The following is a 20,476-nucleotide window of genomic DNA, read 5'->3' as shown; positions in this document are numbered from 1 at the left end:
CCTAAGGGGGTGATGCTATAGTTGTGTAATTGGCTTATCAAAATAATATTTTCAGTTTTAAATACACTAAAATCATTATTGGCACACATAAACGCCCCGAAACATAAAAAATTGTGTAAATTATAAACTTTATGAAGTTAAAAAGAAAATAACAAATGTGACCAGAACTACACTGTATCTGAGCACCACAAACTAAAAATGCTATTTAATTCATTTTTAACCACTTAAGCCTCCCGGAAGATTTTACCCCCTTCCTTACCAAGCCATTTTTTGCTATTCGGCCCTGCACTATTTCAGTTGGTAATTGCATGGTCATGCAATGCTGTAACCAAACTAAATTTATGTCCTTTTTTCCCACAAATAGAGCTTTCTTTTGGTGGTATGTGATCACCACTGGGTTTGTTATGTTTTGTGATATAAACAAAAAAATAGGTTTGCAAAAAAGTTATATTTTCTACTTTCTGTTATAAAAAATATGCAATAAACTCAAATTTAGTCATAAATGTAGGCCAAAAACCCCATGTTTATATTAATTGGTTTGTGTGAAAGTTATAGTATCTACAAACTACGGTATATACTGTATATTGAAATTTACGCAGATTTTATTTTCTGACAGCCTGTCACATTTCCTGAGGTGCCAAAATGCCAGGGCAGTACGAAAACCCCACAATTGACCCCTTTTTGGAAAGTAGACACCCCAAGGAATTTGCCGAGAGGCATGTTGAGTCCATGGAAAATTTAATTTTTTGCCACAAATTTTTGGAAAATGGAAAAAATATTATTTTTTCTTTTACGCAAAGTTGTCACTTAAATTATATATTGCTCACATATACCATAGCATATATTTTGGGGAGTAATTCCACATATACCTGTTACTTCTCCCGAGTATGGGGATACCACACGTGAGAGACTTTTTGGCAATTAGCCACATACAGGCCCGCAATCCAATGACCATCTTCAGGCTTTCAAAGGGCATATTTTGTCATGTCACTTCCTCACTACCTATAACAGTTTCGGAGGCCCTAAAATGCCAGGATAGTACAAACCCCCCCCAAATTGCCTCTTTTTGGAAATTAGACACCACAAGGAGTTTGATAAGAGGCACAGTGAGTATTTTGTAAATATTTTTTGTCACAACGTTTTGAAAAAGAATAAACAGAAAAGAAAACATACATTTTCATTTTTTTAATTTCCAAAAACTGGTGGCAACACATGAGATTCAAAAATAATCACTATGCCCCTTAGCAAATACCTTGGAGTGTCTACTTTCCAAAAAAATGGGTCATTTGGGGGGGGGGGGCTTCTACTATCCAGGCATTTAAGAGCCAACATCAGAAGCTTATGCCACACATAACCACTTGAAGACCAAGCCTTTTCTGACACTTTTTGTTTACATGAAAAAAAAAAGTTTTTTTGCTGGAAAATTGCTTTGAACCCACAAATATTAAATATTTTTTAAAGCAGAGGCCCTAGAAAATAAAAAGGTGGGTGTTGCAATTTTTTATATTGCACAATATTTGCACAGCGGTTTGTCAAACACAAATTTATTGGAAAAAGTATACTTTTTTTAATTCAATGCACAAAACACAATATATTGCTCAATTGTTTGATAAAAATTTAAAAGATGATGTTACACTGAGTAAATAGATACCAAACATGACAAGTTAAAATTGCACACACTCAAGCAATGGCGACAAACGGCGTAAATTTTTCATATCCATAGGCAGCACTTTAAAAGCCTTTACAGCTTACTACTTTAGATTTACACAGGAGGGCTAGTGCTAGAATTAATGCCCTCAGTCTGATGTTTGCAGTGACCTCACATGCATGGTGCAATCTCCGTTTACATACCGTCATGAGACCAATGCCTGCGTTCACTTTGCGTGCGAGCATGGAGGGGTGTGTGTGGTGATTTTTTAAATCATTTATTTTGTTTTTTTTCTTTTGTTATCACAGGGAATGTAAATATCCCCTGTGATATCAATAGGCAGTGACAGGTACTCTTTTCTGAGAAATCTGGGATCTGTTAGACTCTAGATCCCTCCTCTGCCCTTAAGGCATCTGATCACACCAAGATTGGTGTGATCAGATGCTTTTACCAATTTTAAAATAGCACTGTTTATATCCGGCAAACTGAAATGATGAAATGCCCATTGCTTACTGTTTCTTAGACCATAGAGATTGATTGGAGCCATTCCGATCTCCTATCAGCTCTGTGGTCAGCTGGCGGAACCACCAGCTGTATTCTCAGGTTCCCCAATGTGACTGGAGAGCCCGAAAAAGCCGTGGAGGGGGGCGCCTTTCCACTGCTTGTAAAAGCGATCCAGTGGCTAATTAGCCACTTGGATTGCTTTTACATGAAAGCCGACTTCCAACTGAAAAAAAAAATGATACCAGGATGATGCCTATAGCTGCAGGTATCATCCTAGTATAACCACTCAAAGTCCAGTGACATACCAGTACATTGCTGGTCCATGTTAGGCATATGTAACAGCAGAGAATATGGGCATATGATGGATCGGATCTGTGGACTAATATGACTGCAATTCATTCTTTTTTGTAATGCACATGTTGAGGGTTAGACCCAAAAAAGTCTTCAATTCAGAATCCATGATAGATTTCCATGCAAATTCTCTGGCAAGAGCTGAATTTGAGTGGACAGTGATGTATTGTTGTGTGTATAAATTGCTTTGGCCCACAATCAGTTGATACAAATTTTCTGTGATAAACAGCAGAGGGGCTAAACGGTAGTGCTGGCAGCGAACGGGGCTGATCCAGCTAACACTGCATTTTTTAGGGACACTATACTAAGGGGACACTAGTACAGTTCTGTTCATGATCAATATATTGATCCGTACAAACACTATACTAGTAATGGCGGTGATCAGTGATCTATAGCGTGTGTGTGATAGTGTGCGGTCAATCTAATTCTAGCTGACTCTGGCTGGAAGGGGCGCTTACTGACCATGACTCTATGTGATCTCGCTAGTGGCTGTAATACAGTGATCATTGAAAATGTATTTGCTGACACTGTCCTAATGGCACTAGCTGGTTGACATAAGGGGTGGTATAAGGGTTAATAGGGGCAATCAAAGGGTTAAATGTTGTTAAACTTTTGTTGAGTCAGAGCCAACCGTGGCTTAAATTTCCTGTGATTTGAGAGGAATCAGATGAAATTCAAGCTGTATATGGCAGACTGGAAGCTGGTCATTGTTTTCATTTAGCCTGGATGGAGGATTCTCCCACTGAGACTATTGTATTCTGCCAGCCAGTACCTGCGGCTGTAAGAATACAATGGTCGTTGCCACACAGTGACTGTAGCTGATTGGCTGCAGTCACTGTTTGGTTCCTTCGATTTTCAAATTAAAGGATGTTGTGTGGTAGAGTGCCAACAGGGCATGCCACTGCTCAAATTACAGTGAATTTCTGATGAACCAACCAAAATACAAGCAGTGGGTGGCCCTGTCGACACCCTACCATCCAGCATTCTCCAATCTGAAAGTAGATGGAGCCAAATTGATGATTTTCAACTGCACAGAAATAGGCTGAAATTCAATCAGTGTACGGACAGTTTTATTTATGTTTGGTTCTAATTGCATGGTTCATATTTATCTAAGCACCACCCTGAGATATAGAGGAAGAAAACAGCAAGCAATCCTAGAGAAGCTGAAATCGTGTGTTCAGATTGCATCCTCCCATAGAATAACATTGAATTACCCAGCACAGCATTACTCAATACTATTTAACATTCCACACAGCTAATCATGGACTGGGTCAGGATTATTATTTTATATATTGGATTCTAATCAATGGACTGGGGAGAATTATTATTTTGTATATTGGATTCTAATCAATAGATTGAGGAAGAATTATTATTTTATATATTGGAATCTAAGCAATGGATTGGGGGGGGGGGGGGAGGAATATTTTATATATTGGATTTTGATCGATGGACGGGGGGAGGATGATTATTTCATATATTGGATTCTGATCAATGGATTGGGGAAGGATTATTATTTTACATCTTGTATTCTAATCAATTAACTCAAAAGGAGGATTATTTTATATACTGGATTCTAATCAAAAGATTGGGGAGGATTATTACCGTATTTTGTATGTTGGATTTTAATCAATAGATTGGGGAAGGACTATTTTAAATACTGAGTTCTAATCAATGGACTGGGGAGGATTATTATTTTGTATATTGGATTATAATCAATAGATTGGGGAAGGATTGCTGTTTTAAGTGTTGGGTTCTAATCAATGGAATGGGGAGGATTATTATTTTGTATATTGGATTATAATCAATAGATTGGGGAAGGATTGCTGTTTTAAATATTGGGTTCTAATCAATGGAATGGGGGAGGACTATTACTTTATATTTGGGATTCTTATCAACGGACTGGGGAAGATTATTATTTTATATCTTAGATTCTAATCAATGGATTGGGGAGGTTTTTTTTATATCTTGGATTTTAATTAATGGACTGGAGAAGGCTTATTATTTTATATCTTTATATTATCTAGATTTTTATCTAAACTTGTGTGGTGTGTATGCTCCAAACAGCATTCTATGGAAGTTATTATACACTTATAACTACAGTATATGAAAATAATTGTTTTACCCTTGAGTGATCATTAAAGACTGACAGTTCTGTATTGAACAATTAAACATTTATTGCAATTGTTTCATAATCATGCAGTAATTCCTGTTCTGCACTGACTGGGCTGTGCATACCTGGGACTGGAAACTTATGAGAATTAAAATATTCATAGATTTATCGTGTAATGTTCCATACACATCTAATTTCCTGAGAATGGGGGTGGAACTAAAAGGGGCACACAAGAAAGATGAGTTTGTCAAAATTGCACTCAAAGTGGCAGGGACTTATATCTTGAGCCTATGGACAGAGTGTAGGAGTTAGAAATATTTAAAAGACGACATCTTGTAGGTAAGGGTGTAGGGTTGGGTAACATATATAGTGTAGGGTAAGTTGTATAATATACAGGGTGTAGAGGTCAGTTGTATGTAATGTAATCAGCCCAGCGCACAGCACCACCTGTGATTCCTTTTGCCCCCACCCCGGAAAAGAAAATTCCAGCAATGGGAGCAATCCAGTAATGACACGGCAACTGGAGCTAAATTCCCATATTACCAGGTCTATTGCTGCAAATGTACAAAAAAGTGGTAAACACCCCTGTGACGATCGCGCGTCAGACCCCAGCCCTTCTCACCAAACTCGTGACCAAAGGACTAGCCAATCTAAAACTGTGATGTCATGTGTGTAACAATGCAACGCCCAGCTGCACCCTGCGCAACTATTTTCCAGCTAATGGACCACAAATTGATGTACCGGCAGCCTGGGAGCGATTGTTACTGGGTCAGGTTAATTACGCAAATAACCCTTCACACTGCCACCACCACCTTTTTGTACAGAGAAAGAGTAAACTCAGCAATATCAGCTATAACACTATAATGGTTGAGATAATCTTCTGTATAGCACGGTCACCGCAGACTGGTTATATAGAGGGTTAAACAAACACAGTAGCGCTCTTTTTTAGAGGCAGGAATTCGTAAATTGCATTAAGGAGCTTTAGAAACAGTTCAGCACTTTCAGAAAGAAAGATTTATTACTAAAAGGTCACAAGGGTGCAATAAAAATATTTACAGAAAAAAGATGTAACCAATATATATATATAAATATACAGAGAACAGCACAGCAAAGAGGTAACAGGTGGTTAAAGGGTTAAAGTAATTTCCAGTCAGCCTAGGGTTAAGCAAATCAAGTTTCAGAGCGAAAGGGCACGTCTTCCAAGTTGGTTCTGATGTTAAAAGGGAGAATTCTTCAACTTCCTTTTTCTATTAGGCCTGACAGCCTATTTTGTAGTCCCCCAGCAGAGGATGTCTCTGAAGTCAAGGACCAATGCCTCATTTAGGGAGGGATCGTCTGGGTGGATACCTAAACTAGAGCCAAAATCTCTCATAGTTCATATTTTGCTCATAACTTCCTAAGCACAAGTGACATTCCACCCACGGGTAGATTAATATGCAGACACATCTGAGGAACGGTTACATATGAAATACATATTTGAAGGGTTCAAGAGATAATTTTCTGCTGTCCTAGGTATTCCAGTCAGGGAGTGTGACCTATCAAACTGTTTGTCTTCTCGTGGCCAACCTGAAGATATACCTGGTTTTTATGTAAGTCTCTCATATTCCAGGATATGAGACATAGGGGAAAAATGGATTTTAAAAGTGTTATCTAGTCTCTACTCCTGTGGAATGTGTTTGAACTCAGGGGAAGGCTTGGGTGATCTTTTTATGATGTGCTAGATTGCACAGGTTCTTTGGACAGCAAGGCCCCAGCTTCCTTGGGGGTTTTATAGCTCGTAGCCCCCTGCTGGGCTCTGGTCTCCTGTGACGCTGACAACACACAGGCCATATGTCACTGTGGCTGAACAGAGAGGAAGAATGAGAATGAGGGGGATATGTTTGTACAAGATGGAGGATCCTTTGCCAAGATGGAGATTGGAGCCAAAATGGTTGAACCGCGCCCATCTCTGTGGGCAGGATTGCTACAACCCCAACCTATAATTAGCCCTTGTAGTAAGGTGCACATGAAAGGGCGACGCACATCACAAACAACAAAAAAATTCCCTGCACATTTACCAGCTAGTCTTCCAAAAATTAATTGGCCCTGTCTAACAATTCGCATTAAAAACAGAGGGGGGGTTTCACTTTTTGAATTGTTACTGTTAATGTGGTTATCTCTTGTTGTGGTTATCTATCAGTGATCTCTAGACCTGTAATTGTTAATTCAGATATGTTACTTTCATTAACATATTTGGACAAGAACAAAAATTAGAGGGTTTTGTTTGCACATATTTGCAAATATCTGGGTGAGTCACAATGCCCATGTCAAGGCTCCTCTGTATACTGCAGTCCTAACTCTATAATTTTCAAAGTCTCCAAAATTGGAGCGCATATAGCAGTGGATAGATTAAGGGCAGGTTTGCTTTTCCAGCAAATTACTAGCTATGCCAATAACTTTTTAAAATGGGTTAAATGTAAAATCATCCGTCTGCAAATAAAACTGGCCTTATACTACACTGTATCACTATAAGTGAATATAGTACTAAAGAAGCATAAAAGGTCAAGTGAGCGCTACAATAAAGCTGCATCCCTATGAGTATGTGCTAGAGCACGAAACACGTCAGACAGGAGCTACAACGTTGTGACGTCATACTGCTGAGGCCCCAGCAGGTCTGGCGGCCATCTTTAACCACATGGTCAGTCTGTTTCTTTTTTTATTGTACACCCTGTTGGAAAGCAATAAATCCCCTCTATTAGCAATATTACGCTATGTGGCATCCTTTCTTTGGGCTCTATATGTGTCTAACCATCCACAGAGCTATTTAAAGAGAGAGTTAGATGTGCTGTTACCCACGGAAGACTCAGAGGGGAACCATGACTGGGCTGTGCATACCTTGAAGTGGATCTGGCTGACCTGTTTGAGACAATTGTGTTCTCAAATGTGCTATGAAATTACGCATCTGGTGAGTGCGCAGTTTTTCTATTACCGGATAAACCACCACTTGAACTGGAGATAGGAATTTGAACCACCTATCCTATGATCTCATATAAGGATCCTCACGTCCATTAATCTGGACTTTTTTCACTCTGATAGCACTATAGCCACCTTTGAGTGGCTCTTCTCAGAATTTATTCACTTGATTACTTATGTGGACGTTAACATATGATGATCACGTTTGCATAAGTATTTTGTGATCACCACTAGCACTATTGGCACTTTATTATTTATTATTGATAATTGTTTTTATTGATGTACCACCTCATATATTGCACTTTATTCCTATCATATATCTAAGCGCTGCACCTACTTTTATTTGAATGCATATAGTACTAAAGCTGGCCATATACTATTAGATTGTTTTGTTTGGTCTGAGGGCCTCTAGCTGCATGTCTAGAAGATAGATGGATCCCCATGCTGGGCTATTGTATTGTATGACAGCCACTGTTCAGGTTGCAATTTTCTGGCCAGCTCCTGTAATTTTTTAATCAAAGGATGGCAGATGGAAGGAGACTGACAGGACCACCCACTAAGTGAATTTTGACTGCTTCATCTAGAACTTGTCAACATTTGAAGCCAGCTTTAAAGGGTTAGTTCTCCTTTTTAGAAAAAAGTAAATGGTGAACTAACACCCAGGGGCGGACTGACAACTCATGGGGCCCCCGGGCAATAGGGGATCATGGGGCCCCTGTGTCCTTGCCCAAACTCCAAAAAGCCTATGAAAAAGGTACCAGGGGCATCTCATGGGGCCCACTACTGACCCCGGGCCCTCGGGCAGTGCCCGAGTATCCAAATGGTCAGTCCGCCGCTGCTATCACCCTTACAGCCCCTCACTCCAGTCCCCACTGTACTTACCTCCGTGAATGATGAGCTGTCAGTGCAGATGCAGTGGTCCTGTGATTTGAAATACCTGTTTTTCATCCATTTCTGTTTGAAGGGCTTCCAGGACAGATCAGAGAGATTTTTTGTGCTGGCACTGACCAATCAGTGAAACATCAGGCTTTAATTAGCTGTTAAACATGGCGTCTCTCTCTCTCTTCAGGGCCACTTCTGTCCTTCCGGATCTTCCCATCCCAAACCCTGCCCAACTGGACAGTTTCAACCAAACACTGGATCTCATTCCTGCACCCCATGCCAGCCAGGATTCTATTGCCAGGAAGCTGTGGCTGGCCACCCACAGCACTGCCCCCCACACTCCTATTGTCCTGCTGGTATGTATGTCCATACATTCTCTAGAAACTGGAGGTCTGCAGTTTCTGAGGATAATTATAATACCACAGCAGCCAGAATGAATTGAAATGGCATAATTCATCTTATCAAGCACTGTATTCACCAGGGACACTTTATCCTTTACCATGCCCAAATGGGACCTACACACCTGTGGAAATGAGTGGCCTTAGAGATAAAGTGGAGTGTCTGCCCTGCCCACCTGGACAATACTGCAGGTAAGAGCTCATTTTGAGGCCAGTGCATAGAACCAGTTTCTGTTTTCTTAACATCTCTTATTCTGTCATACAGGGGAGGGAAACTACAAGGGCCATGTGCAGCTGGACATTTCTGTCTGTCCGGCAGTTCAGAATACACACCCTACGTGCAGAACTTCAGCCGCAGCACCCTAACTGAGTGTAGCTGGGGACAGATGTGCGCTGGCATCTGCCCGTCAGGTAATATGCTTTTGCAAAATTTCACAGTGTCATCAAAAGTTATAAAGGATGGATGGCCAATCTGTAAGTCAGTAGTAATGTCTGATGCCTTCACTGCTTTCCACATAAAAGCAAGCCAAGCAACAAACATTGTTGACTGCTGCAAAAGAGCGCAGAGATGCCTACTTCACCACCACTGCAGTCAATAGGGGGATCCATTGCATGCTAGCGCAGTGTACTTCTAGCAAAAATGGAAAAAAAATAATGTACTAGCCTAAGTGTGGGTTATTTAGAAACCAGATTCAAACAGTAGAGCAGTAGGGACTCACCATTATCTTGTGTTTTTAGGGCTTCTCTTGCCCTTTTTATTAAAATAAAGACCCCAAAACACACAAGGTTTACCCTTGCAGGGGTTTTTCTGCATTCCTCAGTAAAACCTATACTTCACAGTCTCCTGGCATGCTTGTACAACTTGCTCAGGCCCCTTCTCTATGTCTCCTGCAGACAATTCTCAAACACTGTCTTGTGCACACATATACTTTTGGCTGCTCCCTTGCAACCAGACAGACTCCTTGAGGAGGAAGAAGCCCTTGACACTAGTCACCTTTCTACTGTAAGAAAGCCCTTCACAAACTTGCACAGTGCAGGGCTGTCCTAATGAATGGGCACCCGTGGGCAGTGCCCAGGGGCCTCAAGTGCATTGAGGGTCCCATGATAATTTTGCATTACATCATGCTTGCCAACTGTCCTGGATTTGCTGGGATAGTCATGCTCTTAACTAAGCTGTCCTGGGGTGGCAATGTCCCGGGCAGCTTCCCGGAATCTGTACTGTGCCCTCCTGACCCCAGTATTGTGTCCCCCTGATTCCTTCTGTGTGCCCCCCCCCCAATGAGAGAGCAAGAGAGTTCATTAAGTGTATGTATATAAGATATTTTTCTCTCTCCCCTCTCTTTCTCTCCCTCTCTCCCCTCTCTTTCTCTCCCTCTCTCCCCTCTCTTTCTCTCCCTCTCTCCCCTCTCTTTCTCTCCCTCTCTCCTCCTCTCTCCTCCTCTCTCTTTCTCTCTCTCTCCCCTTCTCTCCCCTTCTCTCTCTCCCCTTTCCTTCTCTCTCTCTCTCCTTCTCTCTCTCTCCCTCTCTCTCTCTCTCCTTCTCTCTCTCTCTCCTCCCTCTCTCCTTCTCTCTCTCTCTCCTCCCTCTCTCCTTCTCCCTCTCCCCCTTTCTCTTTCCTTCTACTCTTCCTCCCTCTCTCTCCCTCTCTCCTTCTCCCTCTCGCCCCTCTCTCCTTCTCCCTCTCGCCCCTCTCTCCTTCTCCCTCTCGTCCCTCTCTCCTTCTCCCTCTCGTCCCTCTCTCCCTCCCACCCCTCTTGTCCCTCTCTCCCCCTCGTCCCTCTCTCCCCCTCGTCCCTCTCTCCCCCTCGTCCCTCTCTCCCTCTCGTCCCTCTCTCCCTCTCACCCCTCTCTCCCCCCTCCCCCCCTCCCCCCCCCTCTCCCCCCCCTCTCCCCCTCCCCTCCCCCCCCCCTCTCCCCCTCCCCCCCTCTCTCTCTCCTCTCTCCCTCCCTCCTCCCTCTTCTCTCTCCCTTTCTCTCTCCTCTCTCCTTCCTCTCTCCCTCTCCCCCCCTCTCCTCCCCTCTCCTCCCCTCTCCCCCCCTCTCCTCCCCTCTCCTCCCCTCTCCTGCCCTCTCCCTCTCTTTCCCCCTCTCTCCCTCTCTTTCCCCCTCTCTCCCTCTCTTTCCCCCTCTCTCCCTCTCTTTCCCCCTCTCTCCCTCTCTTTTCCCCTCTCTCCCTCTCTTTCCCTCTCTCTCTCTCTCCCTCTATTTCCCCCAGTTCCACTTAGCTAATAAAACCACCACCAGCCACCCCCCCTCCCAAATCCCCTGCATGACTCAGTCCGTCGCTGCTCACCAGGTAGCTTCTTCCAAGGGGCGGTGCCACCCCCTTAAAATTTGCCGCCCTAGGCAAACGCCTTGTTTGCCTCGCAGTAAATACACCACAGCCCTTCCCAAGCCTGTACAAAGCCTTCATACTCCAAGACCCTATCCGGGTTTCGCCACCTGCTGAGGAAATTAAAAATGTCCTCTGTATGACACAAGAACCCTAGAAACCACAACCTGCCTGATTAAGGACCCTGGGTAACAAAAACAACCCTTTCACGCCAAGGCAAGGCATAGCACTGTCATAGCATGTTGTTTGTCAATGACAGATTGTGTAAATTTGCAGCAGGGGAAAAGACAAGGTAGATTGGGCTTCTTGCTCCTTATATGGCCATTATTAGAGTATTTCTTCAGCCGGTGGGCTCTATCTATAAATCAGTGCAAAGAACAGTGAAAATTCAGTAGGCCACAGCAACTATATTTCAACCCAGTTTAGCCTGACCAAGGAAGATCAGTTCTCACAAGTTGCTATAGATTACCACACAATGGACACTGCTCTATGTCTAATTGAATACAGATTTTTATTTCACAAAGTCATCCAGACAGTTTAATCTGACTGTAATGCTGGAAAGTGTAATATTAAGGTTTTAATGCCTTCATTGTAAGCTTCACAGCGTTACTAATATTTGAGTCTTGTCAATTGAAATCGATGATGATTTGCTCTTCTATTATTTATGGTGTTAATTACCAGCACTTCATTTTATTGCAGATAGAGCCCGTGCTGCCATTAACAGAGTATGCCTTCAGATTATGTTTTTATGTCATATAAAGCCATCACAAGGCCGCACGCTAGAAATGTGGAGTTTAATTGACCCCCAGCCCCACATGTACAGCACAAGCAGCAATCTGCTTTCTGAATAAGTAATGACAGAAGACTGAGACAGTCATAAAAATTTCAGTGCCTAATCTCAGAGAGTTCTCTGCGATAACACAAAACTCAGATCAAAGCTATAAAACCAGCAGTTTGGCAGTGGTCTGCAGTATCCTCAGCATGTCTGGTTCCCTTTGTATTGAAAATCATATACTCAATCTGTTGTCCATAAAATTCATCCCATCTTTCCTGATTCTATGCCCTAGCTGTTTTTACTATAGTACATTTCCCCCATGGTCCTAATAACTCCCATACAATATAATTATGATTCCCCTTGATTCTAGCAAATAAGGGCTGAATACTGAAATCTTCCCCTGTAGCTAAGAAAAGTGTTTATACCCGCTAGTCTTATTCTAGCATCCATCTCACATGTCATACAAAGGCCTGAACTATATCTCTTGTAATGTATGATTTCCTGTGTTAGGTTTCTATTGTCAAGAGGGCACAGTGCTGCCTACCCCATGCCCTGCAAACACATTGAGAAGTTCCCCTGGAGCCAGGCACAGGAATGAGTGTATGCCATGCCCTCTTGGATATTGGTGCAAAGAAGGTAACAATTCAGTTCAACCAATAAAATAAATTCAGTTAGCCTTCAGTGATTAGCGCTTCATTCATCTCTTTGTCCAGGGAGCCCAGTACCAGTGCCATGTCCAGCTGGCCATTACTGCAGTGACCAAAGCTGGCCCAATGCCAGCAATCCAGCAGGGCCTCAGGAATGCCCTGTCCATACTTATCGAGGTCTTCCTGGGGCAGAAAGAGTTGAAGACTGTCAGTCCTGTCCTCCTGGGTATTACTGCAGAGTTCCAGGTCAGTATCAAAATACAAACACGAAAGCCTTTGAACTGTACTTGCTAGTTCAACACATTGCTAGTGAAAAATCTGAGCACTTCCTGTCCACTTTCTTTGAGCCAGAAGTTTCTACTTACTCATCATCTATAGCAGCTATCTAGGGATTCTCCAGAGGTTGCTCGAGGTTCCATGAGCTATAGCTGATTGACTTCCCATTCGATAGCGCTGGCATAGTTACAGGACCAGCACCCTTGGCAAAGCCAGCAGCATGACACCAATTATCTTTTTAGCTGTCTGTAAGGGTTATATTCTGACCACCACAGTAAGATTTGCATTTTTACTACTGTCCACCAATGTAAGGGGCATTTTTGCCATTGAGCCCTGATGAAGTGGTTTTAAAGGCTTTTTTTTTTTCTTTAAACAAACATATCTATACTTACCTGCTGTGTGCAGTGGTTTTGAACAGAGCAGCCCCGGATCCTCCTTTTCCTCCCCCGCTGGCACTCCTGGTCCCTCCCTCCTGTTGGGTGCCCCCACAGCAAGCAGTTTGCTATTGGGGCACCCACTGCCCTGTGTATTCATTCACACACGGAACCGTGGCTCGTCCAGACCCCTCTCTCTTCTCATTGGTTCAGTGTCTGTGATTAACAGCTGTGGGAGCCAGCTTCTGTCTCAGCCAATGAGGAGAGGGAGTCCCAGGATAGCCGATACTCTGAATTAAAAGGGGGCTTAGATGAGTATTTGGGGGGGGGGGGGGTGCTGCACAGAGAAGGTGTTTTACCTTCATGCATAGAATGCAAGAGGGTAAAAAAAACCCTGAGCCTTTAGAACCACTTTAAGGGTTCCCTGAGACCTGAAAATATGTTTAGGGGATACAAAGGTTGATCTTGAGGGTAGTAACAGAGGTTGACCTGCATTTTGGTGTTCCTTTTTTTAAACTTTTCTTAGGAATTATCTTTTATGAAGACTTTCCATGCCCTCCAGGGCACTGGTGTCTGGGTGCGAGTGTTCCTCTGACCTGCCCTGCTGGTACCTTCAGGACTGAAGCGGGTGCTGCATCTATTGAAGACTGTCAGGAGTGCTCTGCAGGACATCACTGCCCCGACCCAGCTGTAACAATGGCAGCCAACATCAATGGAATCCCTTGTAGACTTGGCCATGAGTGCCCACCTGGTGCGTTAAAGGAAAAAAAATCATTATAATGTGCTTTTGTTAAAGGTCAAGTGTTGTGAAACATCAGTGTCAACGGGTTTTTTTGTGTTTAGTAAATCTGTTAAAGCTAAATGTAATGTTAGCTTTTATTATACTCTTTTAAACAGTAAAAAGTGCCAGAACTACCATTACATGTTTTTAAGTATAAACCTTTCTAAGACTATAAAGCAGGGTTTCTCAACCAGGATTCCTCCAGAGGTTGCTGGGGGTTCCTTGAGCGAACAGCAATTTCTGCCTCTCAGATACTGTAAGTTCCCACTGACACCATTGATCTTTTTAGCTACCTGTAATGGGGGAATTCTTCCCAATGACCACAAGTGTAAGGAGCATTCTTCCCACTGACCATCACACTAATAAACATAGTATATCATGAGTTGTAGATATCGTCATTTTTAGCAGGGGTTCCCTCAGACTGGAAAGTTATTTCAAGGGTTCCTCTGTATTGAAAAGGTTGAGAAAGGCTGTTTTAAAGGTAATTCACAGATTATCAGTAGTGATGTATGGTTTGTGGAAGAGCGAACACAAAATAATCCGTAAGGTGTTTCTGCTGCTAGACTCTAGGCAATGATAATAGGAGAGACACTGCTTTGCTTGAACTGGCTATTTCCCTGTTAATACAATACTTGTAGAAAAAGGAGGGGGAAGGTTCAGTTACAGAGTGAAACGGCTTGAAATCCCACATGTTGACTGATTTAGAATTTTGTAATGATCAAGCAGTCCAGCAAAGGATTGGATAAATCTATACATGTGTCAGAAGGCCCCTTTTTTAGAGGTTGTGACTTGTATGTAACTCTTTAATGTAGGAAATGAGAAATAAGAACTTCTATATGAAAAGATGAAAAAAAAAGGAATCAGATTTATTGGATGATATAACACTCCACTCTTTATACATCACCCTCCACTCTTTATACATCACCCTCCATTCTTTATACATCACTCTTTATAGTATCTGAAATATTATTAATGAGTCAATCTACCACCTCTATGCATACAGATCATACATTTGATCTTTTTAATGATTTGTTTTGGGGTATGTTTGTGAAAAGTGCAGAAATGGAAGAATACTGGTTTCTGAAAAACAGGCCTACAGTTTTTTTTTTCTAGGCCCAGTTCAGTGTATTCTCGTCATCTAAACATTTGCAAGTCCTGCTTTATATTGCACAATATTTGCCTCTTTCTGGAATCTCTACATTTGTACAAATATTGGCTTAACAGCTAGCAATGCTAAGAATGTTAGATTGCTGATAACATGGAACATAATAGGATTATCTATAATGATGAAGTCCACATTCTATTGGGTGGCGTATAATAAGTATAGCAACTACAGAGTGCCTCATTCATCTCCATTTTTATCTGCACACTTCTTGAAATGAGGAATGAAGAAGACCTTGCACTTAGCAGAGTGAGGTCTTTCTGATATCTTTTCATCATAACCTGTATGATTTAGGGTGTCCCACTGGCTACCAAACCCTACTCCATAGAAGCCATGGTTTTCATGCATGGTGCTGATGATGGCCAAAATAATAATATTGGTATTTTACAGGATTTATATGGCACCAACAGTTTGTGCAGCACCAAATAGCCCGAAGTAGTTGTATGCGGTTTGAAATAATTGGCTGTATAATATTAAGCTATGTTTGCACTATGCACCAACAATTCATGATGTGCATCTGGTCAGAGAAGTAAAAGGCAATGAGCGCATGGCTAAAATGAGGAAAAATCGTCTTATTTTTGGGATATGTGATGGAATGACCTGAATACCTTCTATTTTAGATGGCTTTACTGTGCCACACAGAATCTATTATTATTATACAGTATTTATATAGCGCCAGAAAGGTTTGCTCAGCGCTGTACATTATAAATAGATTGATCTAAATAGTTTGTGTTACTAAAGGTAATTTTTTTAAATAAAAATTAATAAATATTTTATAGTCACATGCTCTGTGTATTGGTTTTGCACAGAGTGGCCCCAAACCTCCTCTTTTTGGATCCCCTGCCATCGATCTTGGCTTCTTCTCTTCCCTGTGTGCCCCCATAGCAAGCTGCTCACTATGGAAGCACACGGTGCGTGCTCACCCCAGAGCTGTGTGTGCTCCATGGACACACACAACAATGCTTAGCCCCGCCCCAACTTCCTCCTTGCTGCACTTGATTGACAGCTGCTGCCCAAGTTCCTGTGTGAAGAGGAAGAGAGGGGAGAAGAGATACAGCTGTGCTCAGCACTGGATCTCTTCTCCCCTCTCTCCCCCTTCACACGGGAAAAAAAAAGCTATAAAACATTTTTTACCTTTAAAGTATAAGTTCACCTTTGGGAACATATTACCATGTTCCCTAAGCTGCAGCCGCTGCCCAGTCCCCCCCCCCCCCCTTTCCCCCATAACAGTACAGGGAGAAGTTTCCCATACTACCTGTCAGTTTTTCAGTACCTCTGTGCCCACACAGATGGGTCATTCATTCACAGATTGAATGGCAAGTCCTGATAGCCTTAGAGACTGTTGGCTTATAGTTCTCAATGAACTACCAAGGTGTTGTGGAGCACCGTGATAGTTAATTGAATCTTCCAGTCACAATATCTGCTTGCCTATACATCCCATATTGGCAAGCAGATATACTGGCAGGTCTGCAGGAGACCTGCATGGCACCAGCGATCTGCTGATCTCTGGTGCAATGGTTTACAGGCTCCTGCAACAAACAATAATAAATGCACATTTTTTTACCTGCAAAAAAAATTAGCATTTATTATTTTTTAGCATAAGGTGCACCCGTCCTTTAATGCAAGGAATGCATTAAGGTACAAATAAAAAACTTTTTGGCTTTAGAACCACTTTAATCCCTTCTCACCATAACCTGTATTATTCTACTGTCTTGTGGAGTCCAACTTAAAGCACTTTCAAGCAACAAGTAAAGACAGTGCAAGAGTTAGAAAGACAATTCAGTTTATCCATTAATAATGGCTAGGTTTATTGGCATGTAGATAGGCCTGCACTGTCTGTTTTGTAGTTTAGTTTGTGTTCACTCAGCTGCAGTTGACTCGGAATACAAGTGGTGCTACTACCATGGCTCACAGATTCAGCAACAGTGAGAATGAGAAGACTTACACATTTTTGGAAAATGTGAACTTTGCATCAAACTGACTGGATAAACAGCCTACCCACTGGGGAACTCTTTCACCCTAGCATTAATCGGGTGGACCTAGCTGCACTGCTGTCTTATACCCTGCAGCAACTGGCATTCCCATCTATTGAGTGGCCCAGAGTCTGAATGTTCCTGGGTCTCAATATTAGCAGACCACCTAAATAATTGTACTTTTTTCTCCAAGTGTTGAGCTAATCTTGTGAGTTTTATAGCGAATAATGTCTAATGATAAGTTGATTTGAAGAGATTAGCATCTTGACTTTTCCATTAGGATCAGTAAGTGAAACTGTATGCAGAGCGGGAGCGTACTGTCCTCCTCGCACAGGAAGTCCTCCTCTGTGTCCAGGTGGCTTCTTCTGTCCTGAAGGATCTTCTGCCTTTAACACCAGTACACAGCTGTGAGTACAAAATATAGTTTATGACTGACCATGTCTTGTACTCATAATAGTGTTTTTCCCACCCACTATTTTTGTAATTTGTGTGCAGCTGTCTGTTCCCCTTTTACTGTCCCCCTGGGAGTTCCCACATGGCACCGTGTTCTGGAGGTTATCGGGCTGTTCAAACATCTTCCCTCCGGGATTCTGCAGAGGCATCATGTAGAAGATGTGAAGCTGGAACCTATCGGAGCAGCAGTGCCACCGATGCCTCCTGCCAGCCCTGTCCAGCTGGATACAGCTGCCCTCCAGGTGAGCAGACTGACTATAAATGATTATATTTTGCAAATACCTTCTGACTTTATCACAGCTGCTTTCAGGACAGCGTTAGCATTTCCCTAATTGAAATCAACTATTGCCTATATTTGTCTCATGATGGAGAGTAGAATCCTCACAGGTTACAGCAGAATAAAGGTTACAGGTTCCTGGGCCCCAAGTTCCAATCAGGTAGCAGGCTGGAGCTGTGATAACCATAGCCTTCACAACACTGGAAACTGACAGGTCCACTTTATTGAAGATGTAGAATGTAAACCTATGTGTTCCTGTGAAGTAGGAGGATGTTCTATTTGTCCTGGTGTTACATAATGTACTTACATAATCCCCTTGTTTGTCTCTTAACGCAGTTTGCTACCATCCTTCCAGTCTTACAACCAGTGTCTGGCAGCCTGAAGCAACGCCTTTTTATTGGAGTAACCATAAGCATTGTTGTTATATTTGTACATTGAAATACATTTTACAGGGCTGTGGAAAAATTCTTCTCAAATATCGTAAAGATAGAGGGTGCTTTATGAGTATGTTTACAAAGCCATTCATGCTGTTCCTTTGTGAAATAACATGTTTTTAGCAATAAGTCAATAATTGTTAAAGCTCGCACTGTATATAAATATATGAATTGGAGTTTGTTCTGTCAGAAAGTGAAGGACACTTTCTGGTACACTTAATGGTAAACATTAACTGTAAAGTATTGTCCTGTTTACATTATTACAGGTGTTGAGAGCTACATGTCCTACCCCTGTCTGGCTGGCCACTACTGCCCTTCTGGTACCACACTACCCATTCCCTGCCCACCTGGCACTATTGGCAACAGCACACAGGCAAGAGAGACAACTGACTGTCACCCGTGCCCAGCTGGCACCTACAACCACTTACCTGGTCAGGTGTCCTGCTTTGTATGTGGAAGTGCCTCCTATTCCGAATCAGGTTTGTAATGTTTCACTGTACAGTTCGATCAGTAAAGATAATGTTGCACATTTTCTACATGACATTTTTTACATGACAATCTCCTATAGAATATATTGTTGACCTAATGTGGCCATGTAGCCATACTAGGTCAATGATGTCATGAGCATCCCTGCCTCTTTGTGCACATGCAGTTGCGGGAAGGGGAATCTCCCACCCACAGCTGACTGACCAGAAAATGACAGATATCTTTGAGGTTCGGGCCAAATCCAAGAGCATCCCTTATGCCAACCAATAATCAATGGGCTTCCATACTAGATGCCCTCCTGGTGGTGTCCCCATCACCATCACAAAAGTTCACCTAGATGTTTATATTACACAGAACCCTACACAGATTTAACCTAGACTGTGCAAGATGCTGGTGGCCCCCAGGTGATTTCCTCCTGCATACGCTATGGTGGTGCTCAAAACATTTTCATTATTGGATAGATATACTGACCACTATCAGTGAGGATTCCCATACTGATTTTACATTATTAGGCCTAGTAAACACAATCTAGGTTTTAGATGATGATGAGATTTAATGGGCACCTATACATAGTTTATTGTTTCTCTCCTGCTAAGTTATAGCACAGCTATAAATTTCTCCCACTCCTCCATATTATAGAACATCATTGGATAGGGTCAATGATATTCTGGTTCAAGAAAGATTAATCTGTAAATGGAGAGGATGTGCCCCAAAAGTTGAAAAACCTTGGAGCAACAGGCTTTAAGGTGTTAGCTCGCCTTTACAGAAGAAAAATGTAAAGGTAAACTAACACTGGAAACCCTCCCCTCCCCCTTGTCCCCGCTGTACTTACCTCCAGGGTTGCTGAGCTGTTGTCACCCCCACATCCGGTCCAAGGATTTCAAGTCCTTGCTCTTCTCCTCCTTCTCTGTGCAGCATTTCTGGGATGGACCAGATTGATTCTAACTGGTCAGCACCATCAACGTCCCGGAAGTGCAACACAGAGAAGAGGGAAAAGAGTGAGGACTTCAAATCCCTGGACTGTTGGACCGATTGTAGGGGTACTGACAGTTTGGCAACCCTGGAGGTAAGTACAGCAGGGGCCAAGATGATGAGGAAGGTGTCTGGTGTTACTTCACCTTTACATTTTTTCTGTAAAGGTGAACTAACTCTTTAATGTAGCTAGCCTTGCTCCTTTCTAATTGACAACTCACAATCTACTGGAGTATACTCACCAACCCCCTCCCTATCTGTGAGTACTGTAATAACTAGGTGTACTACATATTTATTTCGTTTTTTCTTCATATGATGCAGCTTTATTCTTTCCTTGCTGATTATAATTTTTGTTATACTTATGGCCCCATTGTTAGATATACTATCTATTACGTAATGCTTGGAGCAACGGTCAAAGACAAATGAGAAATTCTGTTAAACTATATCTTTATTGTTTGTATTGGAACCGGGGATAGAGAGGGGAGGAGTGAGGTTGAAGGGAAAAGGGAAAGTTTATATGATTTGTATTGTCTGAAAAATGTTCACACTTAATAAAAAAAAAACAGCGAATTCCAGGCAAACAGCTAAATACACAGATTAAATACATATACAGGAAGTAGAAAATATTTGTATTTCTTTATCTACTCCTGAGAGTTACACATCTCTGCCACACAGCACAGTCCTATCTG

At 42.2% G+C, this 20,476-nt stretch overlaps 1 protein-coding gene across 1 annotated transcript in view; it reads left to right on the top strand.

The window, feature by feature from the left end:
- LOC149459112 (uncharacterized) overlaps positions 1-20,476 on the top strand; it is a 243,337-nt gene that overhangs the window by 134,640 nt on the left and 88,221 nt on the right. Inside the window, exons 63-71 of the mRNA XM_089681623.1 lie at positions 8,635-8,803; positions 8,929-9,037; positions 9,111-9,256; positions 12,463-12,588; positions 12,666-12,845; positions 13,776-14,000; positions 17,446-17,572; positions 17,661-17,860; positions 18,596-18,808. Of these exons, the coding sequence (XP_089537749.1) occupies positions 8,635-8,803; positions 8,929-9,037; positions 9,111-9,256; positions 12,463-12,588; positions 12,666-12,845; positions 13,776-14,000; positions 17,446-17,572; positions 17,661-17,860; positions 18,596-18,808 (1,495 nt within the window). The remainder of the gene's footprint in view (positions 1-8,634; positions 8,804-8,928; positions 9,038-9,110; positions 9,257-12,462; positions 12,589-12,665; positions 12,846-13,775; positions 14,001-17,445; positions 17,573-17,660; positions 17,861-18,595; positions 18,809-20,476) is intronic.

Source organism: Staurois parvus, unplaced genomic scaffold (genome assembly GCF_062004578.1).
Source record: "Staurois parvus isolate SC_StPar_1 unplaced genomic scaffold, SC_StPar_1.0 ptg000274l, whole genome shotgun sequence".
NCBI lineage: Eukaryota > Metazoa > Chordata > Amphibia > Anura > Ranidae > Staurois > Staurois parvus.
This window is presented reverse-complemented; position numbering and strand designations above follow the sequence as displayed.